The sequence below is a fragment of the Ceratotherium simum genome, chromosome 8 (assembly GCF_057802395.1).
Source record: "Ceratotherium simum simum isolate JZ-2026a chromosome 8, ASM5780239v1, whole genome shotgun sequence".
Lineage (NCBI taxonomy): Eukaryota > Metazoa > Chordata > Mammalia > Perissodactyla > Rhinocerotidae > Ceratotherium > Ceratotherium simum.
The window spans coordinates 53,765,554-53,785,951 of record NC_141907.1 but is presented as its reverse complement, the minus strand read 5'-3'; the positions used below and the strand labels follow the sequence as shown (position 1 = coordinate 53,785,951).

At 37.1% G+C, this 20,398-nt stretch overlaps 2 protein-coding genes across 3 annotated transcripts in view; one reads left to right on the top strand and one right to left on the bottom strand.

Annotated features, from left to right (window-relative positions):
- Positions 1-4,758, bottom strand: part of STAP1 (signal transducing adaptor family member 1) — a 37,768-nt gene extending 33,010 nt beyond the window's left edge. The window contains exon 1 of the mRNA XM_004419106.3: positions 4,583-4,758. Coding sequence (XP_004419163.1) covers positions 4,583-4,702 — 120 coding nt within the window. The 5' untranslated portion in view covers positions 4,703-4,758. The remainder of the gene's footprint in view (positions 1-4,582) is intronic.
- A 7,207-nt stretch (positions 4,759-11,965) lies between these two features.
- Positions 11,966-20,398, top strand: part of CENPC (centromere protein C) — a 73,434-nt gene continuing 65,001 nt past the window's right edge. The window contains exons 1-2 of one of the 2 annotated variants that reach the window (XM_087434393.1): positions 11,966-12,170; positions 17,764-17,810. In XM_087434393.1, the coding sequence (XP_087290519.1) occupies positions 12,153-12,170; positions 17,764-17,810 (65 nt within the window). In that variant the 5' untranslated portion in view covers positions 11,966-12,152. The remainder of the gene's footprint in view (positions 12,171-17,763; positions 17,811-20,398) is intronic. The other variant, XM_014787648.2, reaches the window with a different exon arrangement.

Sequence of the window (20,398 nt, the reverse complement as noted above, 5' to 3'; positions counted from 1 at the left end):
CAATGTACTTTGGAACTAGGATGTGGGTGAGGGAGAGTGGGAGGAGATTGGAATGTAGGCATATTGGTTAGAGAACTTAATCACGGGTTGTGTAGTTTTACTGAAGTATGGTATCTAAAATCAAGTCCAAACCTGAGATTCTATGATTCCTGGAGGAAAGGAAAGCAAGAGTAAACCCTGAAGTCAAAGTCTACTACTTTATTCATCTTGTTAATTAGCCTCGTTAGTATTAACATGCCATAAGATGGAAAAACTAAAATAGCCAGTCAAGATTTATTCAGTCCTTCTGTATGTATGTGCAGACATCCATCTGTGCTCCTGAGCGAAATTGCAGAGGTGTTCAGTCATGAGAGAATGATATGAATTGGGTAGAGTTAATCAGGGAAAAATGGAAGTTTTACTGGTAAACAAAATATAGATTCATGGAAAAGATTAACAAGGGTTTATTAAATGGGGGAAGAAGCAAGAACAAAGGCACTGAATTGAGAGTAAAGGCAGCCTGGAGGAAAAGGAAGATTACAAATAGCAATAGGCCATGTGAACTCCAACCACAGCCACAAACCCAAGAACAGATCAAACTTATATTCGGTATGCAGACACCTGCAGATCACAGTCTTGATTTAGTTTCTGATAAGCTCTCATGAATACCAGTATAATTTGAGTCATCTATAAATATCAATCTCAAGAATCAACATCTAGATATATATATCTACAGAGATATGTAAATATTTTAAAAATTAATTTTAAAGGACATTTTTTAATGAAATGCATTTAGCACAAAGTTTCTTATTTTTTAGCAATCATTTGTGTTGAATTGCTGAAGTAAGAAAAGGGACTGAAATGGAACTTTTGAATTTATTGCTAGCTTCATAATCATTAGATGACCTTGTATTTAGAGTTTAAAGTCACTATCTCATTTTCATTCAATTAAACAAATATTTTTGAAAGTCTACTGAGCCTACTGTTGAGCTCAGTGTGATAAAGAATCTAGTGATAAGACATCCCCAACCTTTGGAATCCCACAATCAAATGGAATTAGAACTTTAGTTTGAGAGGCAGCATGACGTCAAGTGCTTGGCAATAAAAGCCCAGGCTCCTTAAGAGATAGAAACCTTGCACATTACCTCTGTGAGCCACGACTCACTCACCTGTGAGGTAAATAATTTCTACCCAGAAGAGTTACTGTAAAGATCAAAGTGACAGGACATTAAGAGCCTAGCATGATATCTGCCATATGTCAACACCTTAAGAAAATACACCCATGATTATATAGTCCATTTGATCATCAAAGCAACCCATTGTTATGCAAGAGAGTAATTATTTCATTTTACAGAAGAGGAAATAGACTAAAAGTTTTAAAGGAATTGCCCAAGTTCCACAGTTGGACTGATATTTGTATCCCCCGGCTACCCAGTGCTCTTTTCTCATGATGTGACTAGTAAAAATGGGTTACAATGCAAAATCCAGTTAAGTTCCCCTCTATCACCTGTCCCCAATAAAAAGCTCCCATTTTTCTTGTGAGCAAGTAATATACCTTTGTTTAAGGAAGGATGTTGTGTAGTGGTCTTCAAAGTAGGGCACATAAACCCCAGAGGTATGCAAGATAATCCCACTGGGGAAGAAACTTTTAGAATATCTAATTATATTTCATTTATTTCATCTTTCTTAATTCCTTGTTTTCATATATTTAATAATTTTCTGGGAGTATTAGTACAGGAGTACACATATATAATTTCCAAATAAATTAATATTCTTGTTAGAGATCTGTGCTCAAAAATGTCTTTTTGAAAGGAGTGTGTTATTTAAAAATTTTGGAAATTACTGGCATAGAGAACTACGTTTGAGAGCACAACTGAGATAGCCCTAAAATTTTTCTAAATGAATTAGTGGAAATTCGAAGACTAATCAGAGAAATGTTATTTTGATACTGTTATGATGATCACATTCTTATGTCCAGTCTGATAAGAAGAACATATTATACACATTGTTTTTAATTTTAGCACATCACAGATTGAAGAAATTATGAGATGTCGCCCAAACTCTCTCTTATTTTCAAACAGTTCCAGAAAAATGAGAATTTTCTCCATTGTAAGAACTGTGTTGCCACTGGTATCCTGCTGTGGCATTTAATAGGTCTTATCAAATAAATCTTCCTGATCAATCCAAAATTCTAGTGCTGTGGTTTAAGTAAATCTTCTCACATTATCTTCTCCATGAAGATTATATACTTTTAATGGGCTCTTGATCTGGGATCCACGGACCTTCTGGAATTGCATTTAAAATGATGTATGTTGGCATCTTCTCCTGGGGCAAAACTCCTCCTTAAACTCTTAAAAGTGCCCCTGTCACAAAAACAGCTAAGAAACACCTCTCAATGTGTGATCTCCTTACAGACCAGGTTACTCTTCAGTTATATTTTCTCCAAATTAAGTGTTCTGAATTCCTTCAGCAAAGACCCCATTTAACATTCTGCAGAGCCGCCCAACTTCCTCTAGCCCATTTGCTCCGAAGATGACCTTCTACATACCCTTGGCTCACCTTCCCTGTAAAGGTTCCTTGGCACTTTGCTGCTTCTTGCCTAGAAATCCCACTATTTTCCTTAGCTTTTTTCTCATAGCTTCTATTTTCAAGTGCTCTATCACTGTGGCTCTCTTTTGAGCCATATTACTTGTAGTGTCAAGACTGATTTTAGTTTGTTTACAAGAATATGATAAATAATGAAATAGAAGGAGAATGAAGCTGACCTTCAATGTGAGCCTGGTGTTTTATATGTTATCCCTTTAACCCTTGAAACCACCCTATAAGTAGACCTTATTGTCGTCCTCTTGCTCTCTTCTCCCTGACATACAAGTAAAAGATATTTGCTATGAATTCAAGTGGAAACACAAGTTAATTTCATCAGAAATATTTATACCTATAGTTTATTTTTTCCATTTCAAAACATGCTTTCTAAGAAAAGGTAGAGCAGCAATCGAGTAAGGGAGTCATCACTCCTTACTAAACTAAGCGTCCTGGAGGTGGGGTCTTTGTGTTTTATTTATATTCTCCAGAAATGGGTGTGATGTGTGGTGCATACGAGGCACTCAATAAACGTTGCTTGAATGAATAAATTGATTGAGCACCTGCTGTATCCGAGGCATTGTACCCTGGGAAGCAAGTCATATTCTCTCTATTTTATAGTTGAGGAAATTGAGTCTCAAGGAGATTGAGTAACTTGTATAAGATCACGAGCTGTCAGTGGCAAAACCATCAGGTAAAGACAAGTTTCATTGACATTCTAAAATCCCTGTTCTTTCTGCTAACAATACCAGTGGAATGCCTTCTTTAAACATTAAAAGGAACCCCATATCAAAACAGTTATTAAAAATACTTTGGAAAACATTCAATCAACAACCAAATTTAAATTACAAATTAGAAATTTTTTTTCCCCAACTCTCCTTTCCTGGCAAAGTGTAACAATGTGGTTAACTTGTGGTGACAAGATTGAATTCACTTTAAAAGCATATAGGATCAACCAAAAAATATTCCAATGTAACTGACAAATATTACTAATACATGTGTAACATCCATAAGAGAATACAAATTACCGTGTCTTTACTCTCTAACAGTAAATGATCTGATTTTATATGCAAGAAATATGAATGTGCTATTACAGATATTTTCACATACACAATTTTTCCATAAGTATTAATAAATCCTCAGAAAATTTTTTAATTATCATTATTAAACATTTCTTGTGGCATTTCTCAAAACACTTAAATTTTTTGTAGATTCAGTTAATATTAAAATTTCATAAAATTTGACCTAAGTTAATGACTTCTTTTTTCTTTAGTAACAGACACTTTCATGTTTCTCTCATTAATTTCAAATTATCCACAATTAATATTTTAAAAGCACTGATTTTAATGAATTATGTTTTCATTTTTACGTTTTAAAAATATGGAGTGCTTTTTTAATTTTCTTAGAGTGAATGTATTTATGTAGCTTGGCTTACATACTACCCTAAGTATTATCTTTTAAAGTCATTATCTGGAACAGTGTTTTTAGAACATACAACTATACATAATGTGAAACAGTATCAATTTTCTCATTTTCACAATTTTTTTACAAAAGTTTACCATTAAAAAAGTAATTTGATCATTATCTGTAAACTTCAAACAACTGAGAATAGGAGCAGAAGGCTTAATTTCAATCAGAATATCATTTTATCTTACAGGTGCACGTCATCGTGGAAGCATAATAGTAAATTGCAGAGAAAATATAGGAAACATTTTATCTTCTAAGCTAAAATCTTCTGTGATGTTTAAATGAATTCTTTGGAAATTTAGCTTATTGAATTTTTTTACGTTAGTAACAACATTAGAACCTTATGTTATTATATATAATACATACATATATACATGTATGTGTTTAAGGCATACATTGTATTTAAATTATGCAAAATTGGAATCATATTCTGAGCTCAAGTAAGAGGTTCAATTCCAGCAGAAACAAGGAGGCCCTTGTCACATCACATCATCAAGAAATAAATTTTATATTAAGACAGAAGCTTCTAATTTAACATTATCATCTGTGGACTTACCTGGTATTCTGATCGCTTGACTAATAAAAAACCTTCAAAGTACAACGGTAGAGCAGTAATCTTTAATCTTTCTTGGAAGATCTTTCTAGGGGCTGGTTTCGGAGGCTTCTTAGCCATCATACCCTCTCGTTGCTGTGTGGTTTGCTTTCAACTGTATCCAGTCTCAAACAAAATGAGATCTCCCTTGTGTGAGAGGAAAAGGCAAATGTTCAAAGAGGAAGTCCCAACTCAATTTTTAACCACCAACAGGACACACATACACACACACACACACACACACACATTTTTTTCCTTTACTTTTTGTGAGCTAAGAAAAAACAGGCAGAGACCAACTTTGAGAGGGCAATCTCTGAGTAAACTACATGTATTTAGAATTACAGTAGCAAAATAAACAGAAGATTAACATCTCCAGAGGATGAAAGGAACCGATGTAGAAATTATGGACTTTAGAGGGGACCGCAATGTCACATTTGTTTTATTCCACTTTTTTTTGTTTATTGCTGCCCACTTTTATCCCTAGAAGACATGACATGAATTAACTCCACTTCATTTAAAAATTACTTCATAGCATAATTTTATTAGTACTATTTCTGTTGTAAATATTTAATGATTGAGCTTTTGTTTAAATTTTTAACAGACTGGAGCTCTTTATCCCATGCCGCTTTTGATGGTCTACTAAATATAAACCACAGATATGGGAACATGAGATTTCACCTTTTTTTCAGTATTTTGAGTTACTGGTAGGTTACTGGTAGATGTTTGGCAAAATATGTGTGGCAGAGAAAGCTGTAAATTTTCAAGCTTTCATTTTGTTCTTTTATGCTTTCTGAGTTGTGGATTACTGATGCTATTATCCATAGATGGGATCCCTACAGTTGTCTAGATTTATACAGCTACACTGGGGCCAATATGCATTTAATAGTTGTATGTGGGAAATGGTCCTTGAGAGACTGGATTTGGCCCAACACTGTGCAAGGAATGATGGGGAAAGGGAACATTGGAAAGAATTCTGGTTTGTTTTGCAGGAGTCCTGAGAAGTTCCACCGTTTCCTATTTCACCCTCAATATTTCAGAATTACTGTGGATTTAGTTTAGCCTGGGCCTGGGCATTCTCCCCAGTTAGGCCAGCCTATTTTCAGAAATCAAAACAAGCCAGGAGGGCCGGCCCCGTGGCTTAGCGGTTAAGTGCGCACACTCCGCTACTGGCTGCCGGGGTTCGGATCCTGGGCTCGCACCGACGCACCGCTTCTCTGGCCATGCTGAGGCCGCGTCCCACGTACAGCAACTAGAAGGATGTGCAACTATGACATACAACTATCTACTGAGGCTTTGGGGGGAAAAAAAAAAGGAGGAGGATTGACAATAGATGTTAGCTCAGAGCCGGTCTTCCTCAGCAAAAAGAGGAGGATTAGCCTGGATGTTAGCTCAGGGCTGATCTTCCTCACAAAAAAACAAACAAACAAACAAAAAAACAAGCCAGGAATCTCCAGTCTGATCTTCCTTTCCTAATGGAGAGACCATGTAGTTTTCTCCACCAGTGTGGGTTCCATTGGATCTGCAGCCATAGCTGTGGGGAGCCAAATTGTCAACAAAGTGAGCTACAATAATACAGACTGATTATGAGTAAACTAGAAAAAAGTGTTCAGGTACATTATCAAAATAAAAACAATTTGAAACAGAATTTGGGATTTGAAGATTCGAAATTACTGCCTTGCCTTTATAGTAAGTCCAGACCTGCTTCTTGCTACCCAAAACTTCAAATGATAAAATATGAAAGTCCCATTTAATTTTTTTGAGACAAAACCATAACTATTTTTGGTTTCAGTGTTCTAAGAAAGTGAGTAGAATGACAAAGGAAAACCTTCTGATTTGATAAATGACCTATTCCACCTTCTTGGCAGCTGGTAGTGGGTGTAACAGGGAGGAAGTGAAAGGAGGGATGAGAACTGAGAACTGAAAAGAAGAAGCAAGGAGGGAGACAGGATGCTGGGAATCATCAGTGGTTGGAATATGAAAAAAGTAGTCACTGGCTTTATGGCCAGAGAGTTTCATAGGAGAAAAGAATGCCTCTAGAAAAATATAAAGATTGGAATATTTTTGAGAAATTATCATCTAATTAATTATTTCTTTCTTACCTTTTTAAAAAATAAACCAAATTAAAGAAAAATCAGTTCATCATTCTCGTAAGTTGCTTTAGTTTGCTGATTTGCAAGTCAAACTAATCCTTAATATACCAATGTTCGAATTATGTCTCCCTAAAAAGAAAAAACTACAAAATGCAAAAATCCTGCTGAAATATTATTAGCCAATTAGATTTGTCTGCAATTTCCAACAGCATTGTACCACTGCTCCATGACAATGGAAATCCTCTTATAGATATCTCAAGTTTTAGGTGTTGAATAATGAATTTGTACGTAAGGAAACGTAGTAGAAAAAGTGTTGGGGCATAGGCAAAGAAACCAATTTTGCCACGAACCAGCTCTAAGACCTTGAACAAACCACTTAACTTCTCTGGGATCACAGCTTCCTCACCTATGAAATGAAGGGATGGACTAAATGACTTCTAGTCTGAAGAGTTACAATGGGCTTCTAAGCAGTCTCCTACTTCCCACTTTTTTTCTTTGATTCATTTAAAATCAATCTAATTAAGTCATTCCCCTGCTTAATATACTTTAATGGATTTTCATTGCTTTTGAGATTCATTCTTTCATTTAACGCTAAATATTTATTGAGCACCATCAATGTGTTCAAGCGTGGCACACAATGTCCTTCATAATAGGGCCCTTTTAAATTTAAAGTCCTTAAAAAATACTCTCTCCCCTAGTAACTTTGGTTACTCCCACTAGGTCTTTTGGGACAGGAAAAAAAAGGCAAAGAATCACTGCTATAGAAGTGATATTAGTAACTCTGTCAGAGTGGTTTAATTTACTCACTCTATAATTTTCAGCACAAAGAGTTGCTTCTTGGATGATAAAGAATTTTTCTAATTATATGTTCACTATTTTTGTAGCGTAGGTAAACATTTATATTACTGAGAAATATTTCTTGTATCCCGTATCCAAGATACAGGACACATACAGGTTTCTAAATGAGATAAATCATAGAATAACAGTAGCTTTAATATAAACTGGAAATTCCAGATAGGGAGATAGTTTGGAGGGTAGAACCGTAATGAATTCAGTTTAAACCACTTCAAACCCAGTATGTACAAGAGTTAGGGCTGCATTTTTCTTCCCCTTCACTTCATTTAAGATCCATTAGTACTTCTTTAGGGTATAAAGTAGATTGGTGCTTAACATCCAATCCAGCCCCTTCTGGTGTGCCATTCTTCACTGCAGATGCTGAAAAGCTGGAAACTACATTTCCTAGACTTCTTTGCAGCTGGAGTTGGGATACATTCAACATTGGCAGGGCAGAAAGGAGACAGAATTCATTCTTATGCTGCCTTTGGTTTTTCTAGAAGCAAGCATGGTCTGTAGACATCTGATTTTTCTGTGGCAATGTTATCAGAAGTGCCAGTATCTGATCACTAGTTTCATGGATAGTCAAGTCATGGAACATCAGTTTTCTGACGCCTATTACGACAGGTATGGTGTGATTCTGGAGCCAGAAGCAGTAAGGAAGCTTCCTGCTCATGGAGGCTTCTTATTTGTGGGGGGCTTCCTTGACACGGCAGTTTTGTAATTGTGATGACTTCCTGATTGGGCAGTGTCGCTGTGGTTCTGGAGACTCCAGCATTAGCATCAGCTTCCCAGTTTTTCAATTTGCTTCCTGACTGTACATGCAGCAACTGGCTCTCAGGGGCTCAGTTCTGCAATATGTCCTTGGAAATCATTCCTGAAAGCCCAAAATACATTATTTCTCCATCACGCCCAACAATTCTATAAGCTGATAAATGCCTATTAGTAGATCCCTTTTTACCTAAATTAGCTATCATGAATTCTGTAACTAGCCCCGATCAGTACAGTTCTCCACTGTCTATAGGAACAAGTCAAAAGTTATCCTAACATTGAAGGTGCTCCATAATCTAGTTCCATTTTGCAAAGGTGAACACTTTACAATATCTGACAAATTTTCTCTTGTCAACAGCACATCATTTCTGCCGCATGTCTTTGCTTGCAGTTTATTTTCTTATTTCCTTTACCTCGTAAATCTCTTACTATTAGGTATTGCCTGCAAGCTACAGTTTTGGCATTTTATTGTTTATGAATTTCTGTAGGCACTTGAATTTACAAACATCTTAAAAATCATATCCTATACATACTTAAATTAAAATAATTTCTTGGTTTTTCTTATTATAAATGGAAAACTTATATAATCTCTAGACAAAACAGAAAAGCATAAAGAAGAAAATGAAAATCACATGCTATTCCAGCATCCACCATTAGCACTGTTTGGATGACTACCATCATTTTTTTGGAACTTTTTCTCTATTTGTATATATTTACGTAACTGAGTTAATACTATACATGCTGTTTCATAAACTTCCTTTTTCATATAATGTATTTAGAGCACATTTCCATGTCAATAAATATAAATGTACATTATTTAATTTTTGACTAGTACCATCAAAGTACTTTAAGTCTTTGCAAGGTTAAAATTCTAATGCAGAACTATATTAGTAAGCTCTTAAAAATATAAATGTGTTTTAAATGACAAAAACTCCTTTTTATGAGGTAAGAATTATGTTGACTAGAAGTAAACTATAGGATACAGAATGGAGACTCAGAGAACAGTGTATTTGTGGTGTTTTTGTTAAGAGAAACGATGTATACATAACAGAACATAATTAAATGTTGGCAGAGATAACTTAAGAACATAAAAGTCAGTCAATTTATACAACACTTTAAAATTAATGACTCAGTGCAGACCTTTAAGACCCATTGCATAGTAAAATTGTTTTTTTGTGAACCTTGCTGCCACCTATCTGTATATTGCAAGCACACTTTATTAACTTAGCAATTACAGTCTTTATAGTAAAGTCTTTCTATCTGAGGATAATTTTCTCACAAAGGGCTAAAGTGAATGTACTCAACAGATGGACCAACATTTGGGTAGTAAAGAGTAAAAAGAGATAATTGAAATTTTCTATTAAAAAATAAATCTCAAAATTATACAAATAAGTTTATTTCATTTTAGCAAATTTTAAGGTATAATTGCAACTATGTTATAATTTCTAGAGCAAATGATTTTTGGAGTGTAATTTTTAAGGTCTAAAATATTCTTTAAAGTAATTTTAACAATTACAAATTTTAAATTATCTATGTAAAATCATAAGAACTAAAAGTTTCTACTTCCCTTAAAAGTTAAATTTCTGGATACTTTATTTCCCATATACACTCTAATACACATACTTCCATGGACAGATACATAAACACACACACACACCCATTACTATCTAGGTAAGTAGTTCTGAGGAAAACTTCAAGATTTAGTCAGTTGTCATAGCAGTACATGAGGAGTGATCTTGAGGTATTTTTTGCGGCAGAGGGGTCTGTAAAGACAAAGCTGGGTTTTATAAACATTACTCCATCAACTAGCAACTTTATTTTAGAATGCTAAAACCATGGTGGGGCTATTAAATATTAGGTCAGATGCAGAGGGAACTGAAAAGTTTGGGAACTGCAGAATCTCCATATCTTTCTGTTTTCAAAAAGGTGCTGCTCCATTTTCTCTCTAGAACAGACCAGTTCATCGCCAACACCCTTTATGCCCTGCATTCTACACCAGCATGCCACTGCATTTCAAGTTTCTCAAAATACCTCTGAGAGTGCCTCTTTGCAGTGGAAGCAGGAGGATATAATTTTACATGTGGAACTTTATATCTATGATTGTGTTTGCTAAAATTTCTCACTGAGAGGTAAAAAGACTACAGTGATTAAGTGCTCAGTTCTGGAATCAAAATACTGGGGTTCATACCCAGTTCTGTTGTTTAATGATAGCGTGATCTTGGGCACGTTACTTAAACTCTGTCCCAGTTTTGTTGTCTATAAAACAGCGATATTAGTTGTCTTCTCTCACAGAAATGTTCTATGAATTAAATAAGTCACTGCATGGAGAGCATTTAGAATAGAACTTGGCATATAGTATGCACTCAATAAATATTAGTTTTTATTCTCTATTCTAAATGTGACATCAAATTATATAATGTTGTCTGACTGGTAAAACTTCTGCTAGACCGAGTAAAACAATCTCCATAATAATACCAACAGCATTATTTATTGAATTCTTACTATGTTCCAGGCATTTCACCTAGATCTTAAAAGGCATTAATCCAATATCTCAGCAACTTTAATATTATTCCCATTTTACAGATAAGGGAATCAAGAAACAGATAATTTAATTAACTTGCCCATTATGGGAGAATTAGTGGAGTAGAGTCAAGCCGAGGCTTGTCTGATTTCAGAGTCAATTTGTAATCCCTCTTCCCTAACAAAAAAAAAAAAAAAGAAAGAAAAAAGAAAAAATGGCCTTAGCAGCTGATAGCATTTGTTAAAGCATTACAAGTTTTAAAAAATTTACTAGCTCAACTATTGATTAATGAATTTATTCAATAAGTAATGTATTTTCTGATTAAAATTCCCTTGCAATTTTTTTGAAATCATGAAAATAGGACATAGTTTCATAGAATCAGCTAGGAAGAAGTCTTCGGAGCATCTAATTTAGCTTTCCCATTATATAATTAAGGAAACACCCAGAACGGTGCCACAATTTGTCCTAGATGACATAGCTAATCAAGGGCTGAGCATGTTTCATGACTCCTGATCTAGCACTCCTATCAGGACATCATACTTCAATATATTTATATAGGTCATGTTGCTGGCAATGCTTCATGAAAATATTACCTACATATTTGAAACAAGAATACAAGCTATTGTCATTATCATCATCATCATCATTATTATATTATTACTTTCAGAGATGATGCATAGACGGGCTGCGTGTGGCTGACGAGCCTGCACAGGGAAATCCTTCTGTGCAAACGACTTCTGCAATTTCTACCTCTTATTCTTCCAAGCATTACTTTTTACTCTATAATAGAACCGCTGAGAAGTTTTACACGGGGCTCAAGGGGCAAAGGCGGTTCCCCACATCGTGCCTACCAAGTAAAGGCCCAGCTTTCTGCTCAGCCTCCGCGTCGTGCGGAGACACAGAGAGGGAAGAATGACCGAGCCATGGGAGAAAGAGAGGAGGGGCAGGGCTACGGGGAGGAGGGAGGACGAGGCTGGGAGGGGTGGGACAGTGGGCGGGTACAGTGAGAGGGCGGGCCCATAACGGCTTTCTTCCTATTGGGTTGCAAGGCCCGTTCTGCGCATGTGCAGCCTATTTCAAACTGCGCAGAGGGCTGGGCGCCAGTGTTTGTGGAGGGCGGAGCCTAATGGGTGGCGAGGTCTCGCGGTGCGCGCTTGCCGCCTCGACGCTCGCTTGAGTCGGCTGCCACCGCTTCACGGGCGCTCCCGGGTCGCCGCTTATCTTCTCCGGCGGCTCTGTCGGCGCAAGTCTTCCTCGTGCCGCGGCCTGTGTTGGCTTCCGCCCCCGACCCAGTGCGCGGGCGGAGCCGGGCCGGAACATGGCTGCCTCCGGTCTGGTAAGTGCGGGCCGCGGCCGCCCTGGCCCTCGCGCCCTAGGCGGGGGAGAACGAGACTTTGGGCCGGTGCTGTGGCCTCTTTTGCGTTTTAGTGGGAAAAACGCGCGAATTTTTTGAGATCGGGAGTGATCGTGTGCCGATAGCCAGAGTTATTTGTATTTTTCTTCAAGGTTTCTTGTAATTTCGGTTGTGACGGCATTTTTCTCTTCAGAGAATCTTGTGATTTCTACTTTTTGTCCTACCTCCAGTTCCTAGTGTTCCAAATAATTTTCTGTCCATGGAAGTATTGGAACGCCTTAAAAGTATGCGTTTGCTTCAGACTTGCCGGTCTGGAGAAGCAGATTATCTATGGAACATCTGTTATTGATAAAGTTTTGTGAAAGACAGCTGTTAAAAGCTGCATGCTGTGAGTACGGTCCGGGCGGGAACTCATTTTTTGTTTACATGTTTCTGGACTCCCTCGATATTCACTATTCCATATTTCAAACTTCGCTTATGGTTACTATATATTGTACAGCCCATTATTAGTCCCTATTGTAAACTTGTGTTTTCTGCTTTATCTCCCCTTTTAAAATCTTCAGCATTGATGAACTCCCATTTATATAAAGTTATATATGTTTGCTTGTATGCCTAAAGAGATGTGTGCCAGGGTGGTATAGAGTGTACTTTTTACTATGAGCACATACATTGTTTACATCATATATAATAGTAATAAAAAGAGGAATAAAGCCATTCTCATTGGGAGAAGTGGAGGGGAATAAAATTTATCGTAATGCCCACAGTTCATTTTTTTTAAAAAGACTTCTATTTTTTTAGAACAGTTTTAGATTCACAGCAAAATTGAGCAGAAGGTACTGAGATTTTCCGTGGACCTCTTGCCCCCACACCTGCATAGCCACCCCCGTTGTCAACATCCCCACCAGAGTGATGTATCTGTTGTAGTTCATGCACCTACAATGATTCATCAGTATCACCTAAAGTCCGCAGTTTACATTAGAGTTCACTCTTGGTGTTGTACAAATGTCTGATGACATGTCTCCGTCAATGATGTGTATCCATCCATAGTGAACTGATATCTTACAGAGTATTTTCACTGCCCTTGAAATCCTCTGTCCTCCACCTGTTCATCCCTTCCTCCCCCCTCAGCCCTGGAAACCGCTGATTTTTTTTACTGTCTCTGTAGTTTTACCTTTTCCAGAATATCATATAGTCGGAATCATACAGTATGTAGCCTTTTCAGGTTGGCTTTTTTCACTTAGTATTATACAGTTAAGGTTCCTCCATGTCTTTTCATGGATTGATAGCTCATTTCTTTTTTGTTTGTTTTTTTTGTGAGGAAGATCATCCCTGAGCTAACATGCATGCTAATCCTCCTCTTTTTGCTGAGGAAGACTGGCTCTGAGCTAACATCTATTGCCAATCCTACCCCCCCCCCCCAAGCCCCAGTAGATAGTTGTATGTCATACTTGCACATCCTTCTAGTTGCTGTACGTGGGACGCGGCCTCAGCATGGCCAGAGAAGCGGTGCGTCGGTGCGAGCCCAGGATCCGAACCCCGGCAGCCAGCAGCGGAGCGCGCGCACTTAACCGCTAAGCCACGAGGTCGGCCCCGATAGCTCATTTCTTTTTAGCGCTGAGTAATACTGCATTGTCTAGTTGTACCACAGTTCATCCATTCACCTAGTGAAAGACAGAACTTGGTTGCTTCCAAGTTTTGGCAGTTATGAATAAAGTTGCAATAAACCTGTGTGTGCAGATTGTTGTGTGGACATAAGTTGTCAACTCTTTGGGTAAATACCAAGGAGCATGATTGCTGGATCGTATGGTAAGAGTATTTTTAGTTTTGTAAGAAACCACCAAACTGTCTTCCAAAGTGGCTGTACCATTCCAAAATGAGTGAGAGTTCCTGTTGCTCCACATCCTCACCAGCATTTGGAGTTGTCATTATTCCAGGGTTTGGCCATTCTAATAGATTTGTAGTAGTATGTCATTGTTGTTTTAATTTGCATTTCCATGATGACAGAAATGATGTGGAGTGTCTTTTCATATGCTTTTTTGCTATGTCTTCTTGGGTGTGGTGTGTGTTAAGATTTTTGGCCCATTTATTTTTTAATTGAGGTTTTTTTTTTCTATTTGTTGAATTTTAAGAGTTCTTTGTATATTTTGGATAACAGTCCTTATCAGATGTGTCCTTTGCGAATATTTTCTTCCGGTCTGTGGCTTGTCTTCTCATTCTCTTGACCACAGTTCATTTTTCAGATACATCAAGTCGTTTAAAAGACAAGGGAGAGAGGAGTTCGAGAGATTATTTTCAGTCAATCCTGTACTTTAGTGGTTCTTTTTTTTTTTTTTTTTATAATTTTATTTATTTATTTTTTCCCCCAAAGCCCCAGTAGATAGTTGTATGTCATGGTTGCACATCCTTCTAGTTGCTGTATGTGGGACGCGGCCTCAGCATGGCCGGAGAAGCGGTGCTTCAGTGTGCGCCCGGGATCCGAACCCAGGCCGCCAGCAGTAGAGCATGCGCACCTAACTGCTAAGCCACGGGGCTGGCCCAAACTGGCGGTGATTTTGACCCATAGGAGACATTTGGTGATTTCTGGAAAGAATGCTGGTTGTCCTGAAAGGGGCTGGAGGAGGGGTGTGCTAAGAGCACCTAATGGGTGGAGGCCAAGGATGCTGCTAAGCTTCTTACAGTGCACAGGACAGGCCCTCACAACAGAGTCATCTAGCCCAAAATGTCAGTAGTGCCAAGGTTGAGAAACCCTGCTGTGTTGTGTATTATTTTCTTTAAGAAACAATCTCACAGTGAATGGAAGAAATGGAAATTGACTGAAAAATGAGTTGAAATTGGCAGTTTTTGAGTGTGTATTTATTTTGAAAATTAAATATTTTTACATTCTAACTTTTAATTTAGAATTAGGAGACTTTGTTTGTCTTGTTCACCACTTATTTTCTAGTGTTCCTAAATGGCACTTGGCCCTGTAGTAGGTGCTCAATTAATATTTGTCAAATGAATGAACTATCTTAGCCTTAAAATTTTTCTGTTTCAAAGAGCGACAGAGGGTACTTTACAGGTGTTCTTTAACGTTCAGAAACATTCAGTGTGCAAATTTGATGAATCTTTTCAATTTATTGTGTGAAATTAAAAGAGTAGCCTTAAATTAGGCCTTGGAAGGTAGTTAACTAACATTCTCAGGGGTTTACTTAAGGGTTTCAAACTGCTGAGTACTGGTCAGAGACCTAAGTGCTTGACTTAAGTTTCCATCAAATGACTTGTGATAAAATGGATACTTTTTAGATGTCTTTGTTCCTTAAGTCTGCTACCTAAAAAATAAATTTCATCTTTTGCTTCTTAGGTACTTCCTGAGGATAACAGGCTATGTGAAACACTTTTACCTTCTTTAAAGAAGTACATTTTTATTTCATAAGTTTTTGGTCTTATTTATTTGGGATGTCAAAAAGATAGCAAAAAATGGTGTTTGTGTGGTGTACAATGCACTAGACAAGGCTCTGGGAAGAATATAAACTAGCTTAAGGCAAAGTCTTGTGCTCTCAAGTTTCTTAAAATCTCATAGAGGTCTTCATCTTCCTGAGTAATTCAATGCAAAAGCCATTAGATTGGGCCAGACAAGGCAGGGATCCCTGTGGGTGCAAAGCTACAGTGTTAGAGCAGTGTATAGGAGCCTGAGTGGAGTCAGGAGTGGGGCCCAGCTCTGCATGTCAGAGCATGAGTGGGATAAAGAGAGTGTCCACGTGGGGTGGGGTCATTTATATCCCATTGGGCCAAGTAAAAGGTTTAATAAACGTTTGCTATTGATAATATTTTCATTTTTGAAGCATGCTGTTCATCCTAATGCTACCCAATTTTCAACTAGAAAATTAAACTTGATGGATTTTACAATGAAAAGATAGGAACCAAAGTATCACAGATATGCTCTCTACCTCCAATATCAGCATGTCTGTGTGTTTTATTTTTGCTGTTCCCATTGATTGGTGCTGCTTCTTTGTTGGGATTACCTATTTTCTCTTTCTGGAAGCATTCTAGGGTCTTTTTATCCTCAATGTTTCTGAAATTTTATTGTTATGTTCCTAGATATGGATCTTCTTAAATTCATTATGCTGGCTATTCACGTCCTACAGCTTTGGGAAATTTGACTGTATATCTTCTTCTCTTCCCCCCCCAAAGCCCCAGTAGATAGTTGTATGTCATAGTTGCACAGCCTTCCAGTTGCTGTATGTGGGACACAGCACCAGCGTGGCCGGAGAAGCGGTGCGTCCCCGGGATCCAAACCCAGGCTGCCAGCAGCGGAGCGCGCGCACTTAACCGCTAAGCCAGGGGGCCGGCTCCTGATTGTATATCTTCTTAGAGTATATCTCTTTACTTTTTCTTTGTTCTGTCTGGAATAACTATTGGTCAGAAGTTGGACCTCCTGGTTTTTGGATCTTTGTTTTATTTTTTTCTCCCATTTTCCATCTCCTCTTCGTCTTTTGTTCTTTTTCCCTCTAGTAATATCCTCAGCTTTTTCTTAATCACTGCTTTTTTTTTTATTTTAGGCAATCATGTTTTTAATTATTGAGTTTTTTTCTTGCTCTCTGTTTAGTGTTTATAGTAGACCGCTTTTGTTTTGTGAGTCCAATATTATCTCAAATCTCTGTTGAAGGTACTAATTAGAATTTCCTTTTTTTGTTTGTTTTTGAAGTTTTCTTTTTTCTCATACTTGATATTAGTTTCTTCTTGGGCCTATTTCGTTTTTGTTTTTAAAATTTATAGACTTTAAAGTGTCTGGTGATCTGTAGATGCTGGTGATATTTAAGACTGAGAGAGTAGAATACTGTTTTTGAACTCTGTGTTTATGAGGATAGGGGAAGGTAGCAGTCTGCCATTCTATATATAGGTTTCCTTTTGATTGCTCTGTTTTTCTTACTTTTCTCACTGTTTTCTTCCTTCACATCTTGAATTTCCTAGTTCTGCATAGTTATGGTTTTCTCCCAGACATATCAGCTTCACTCCTCACCAAGGACAGTATCCTCTGAGCTTACTTTAGGCTGCTACTGCCTTTATTCTGTTTCATCAATTATAACGCTTCATTTATTTTCCATCTTCCAAAAATTTGTAAAATTTGTCCGCAGATGGTCCTCTCGTCCATTCTCTTTTTCATTGTTATTTTATGCCATTTTAGTCCTTTACTATTATTTTAGAGGGATCTCCCTGCAGAAAAAGGAGGTAGGTAGATATTGTTAGTCAACCAACTTGAATTATTGGAATCTCAGATAGGCTGTTGGTGATGGAAAAGGAATAGGAGGAGTTGGGGGAAGAGGAGGAAGAAGATGGAGTAAATCCCAGGGTGAGGAAATAGTACAAGCATAGGTTGAGAAACAGTAGATATGAGGGAAGTTAGTTCTCTTTCACTTGATCTAGAAGAATTCTTCTTTATAGTATTATAATAGGCAGTTAACAAATACTTACTGAGTAAACAAAGAACTTAAATTTTCTGGCCTGCTCCTGTTGGGGTGAAATTACTTTGAAGACAGGTTGTATTTGTATATATTTTAAACAGGAAGACTAAACTGATGATTTATTTTTTTTTCAGGATCATCTCAAAAATGACTACAGAAGGAGATTTTGCCGACCTTACAGGTAATTTATATACTTAAGCTTTTAAGGTGATTTTTATTCCCATCTTCAGAAAGTGGAATTCTTTTTTATTGATATCATAATAGTTCATAACATTGTGAACTTTTAGTTGTACATTATTGTTTGTCAGTCACCATATAAATGCATCCCTTCACCCCTTGTGCCCGCCCCCAACCCTTTTCCCCCTGGTAACCACCAGACTGTTCTCTCTGTGTGTTAGTTTATCTTCCACATATGAGTGAAATCATGTGGTGTTTGTCTTTCTCTGTCTGTCTTATTTTGCTTAACATAATACCCTCCAGGTCCATCCATGTTGTCGCAAATAGAATGAATTTGTCTTTTTATGGCTGAGTAGTATTCCATTGTGTGTGTGTGTGTGTGTGTATATATATATATGTATATATATATATACACACACACACCATATCTTCTTTATCCAGTCATCAGTCGAGGGACACTTGGGTTGCTTCCACTTCTTGGCTGTAGTGAATAATGCTGCAATGAACATAGGGGTGCATAAGCCTCTTTGGATTGTTGATTTCAGGTTCTTTGGATAGATACCCAGTAGTGGGATAGCTGGATCGTAAGGTATTTCTATTTTTAATTTTCTGAGAAATCTCCATACTGTTTTCCATAGAGGCTGCACCAGTTTGCATTCCCACCAGCAGTAAATGAGGGTTCCCTTTTCTTCACAGCCTCTCCAACATTTGTTATGTTTTGTCTTGGTGATTATAGCCGTTCTAATGGGTGTAAGGTGATATCTTAGTGTTTTAATTTGCTTTTCCCTGATGATTAGTGATGTTGAACATCTTTTCATGTGCCTATTGGCCATCTGTATATCTTCATTGGAAAAATGTCTCTTCATAGCCTCTGCCCATTTTTTGGTTGGTTTGTTTGTTTTTTTGTTGGTCAGTTCTGTGAGTTCTTTATATATTATGGAGATGAACCCGTTGTCGGATTTATGCTTTGCAAATACTTTCTCCCAGCTGGTGGGTTATCTTTTCATTTTGATCCTGGTTTCATTTGCCTTACAGAAGCTCTTTAGTCTGATGAAGTCCCACTTGTTTATTTTTTCTTTTGTTTCCCTTGTCCAAGTAGACAAGGAATTTGAAATTGAAAATTCAATTCAATTCAAATAGAATTTGAAAAGATCCCTCTATGACCAATGTCAGAGAGTGTACTGCCTATGTTTTTTCCCAGGAGTTTTATAGTTTCAGTTCTTACCTTCAAGTCTTTGATCCATTTTGAGTTAATTTTTGTGTATGGCAAAAGAAGATGGTCTCCTTTCATTCTTTTGCATGTGGCTGTCCAGTTTTCCTAACACCATTTATTGAAGAGACTTTCCTTTTTCCACTGTATGTTCTTAGCTCCTTTGTTGAAGATTAGCTGTCTGTAGATGTGTGGTTTTACTTTTGGGCTTTCAATTCTGTTCCATTGATCTGTTTGTCTGTTTTTGTACCAGTACCATGCTATTTTAATTATTATAGCTTTGTAGTATATTTTGAAGTCAGGGATTGTGATGCCTCCAGCTTTGTTCTTTTTTCTCTGGATTGCTATGGCTATTTGGGGTCTTTTGTTGCCCCATATGAATTTTAGTATACTTTGTTCTGTTTCCGTGAAGAATTTCATTAGGATTCTGATTGGGATTGCATTGAATCTGTAGATTGTTTTAGGTAGCATGGACATTTTAACTATGTTTATTCTTCTGATCCGTGTGCATGGGATGTCTTTCCATTTCTTTATGTCATCATCGATTTCAGGAAGTGGAATTTTTAAATGAAGAAAGGAAAAATTATTACCTCTGACTAAAATAATGATATCTCTGCCCACTGATTAAGTATAATCACTTTAGTTATTTTATATTAATAGAGAAATATTATAATGCAAGCAGTGCAGTATCTTAGTGGCAGTGTGAAAAGAAATTGACCTAATAAATGGTAGATTGAGAAGAGGCAGTCTCAGTTCTGACTAAATGATAGTCATGGGGAAAGCACTCTGTCGAATGGATTAAATGGAAATATTAGAAAGGTGCAGCTTACTCAGTGAGGCCAAAAGAAAAGGTGGATGTGGTTATAAAAAGGAAATAGAAGGATCTTTGTGGTGATGGAACTGTTCAGTATCTTGAATGTAGTGGTGTTATTAGAATCTACAGATGTGATGAATTGTATAGTACTAAATACACACACACAAAGATAAACAAATGAGTACGGGTAGAACTAGAGAGATCTGAATAAGATTGGTAGATTGTTATCACTATCAGTATTAATATTGTTATCAATATCAATATCAGTATATCAGTTATCAATATCATAGTTGTGATAATATACTATAGTTTTGCAAAATGTTACCATTAGGGAAAACTGGGTGAAGTGAACAAGGGATCTCCTCTGTATTATTTCTTAAAACTGCATGTGAATCTACAATTATCTCCATACAATTTTAATTTAAAACATTAGCAGCTTAATGGTATTGAATCAAAGTGCATTTGAGAACTTGTAGGGAAGACTGTTACTTGGAGCTGTTAGGACTTGTGACTGTGGAGTCTTTATTAAAGAAGCATTTCAGGACTGGTTGGATTTGTTGAAAAAAGT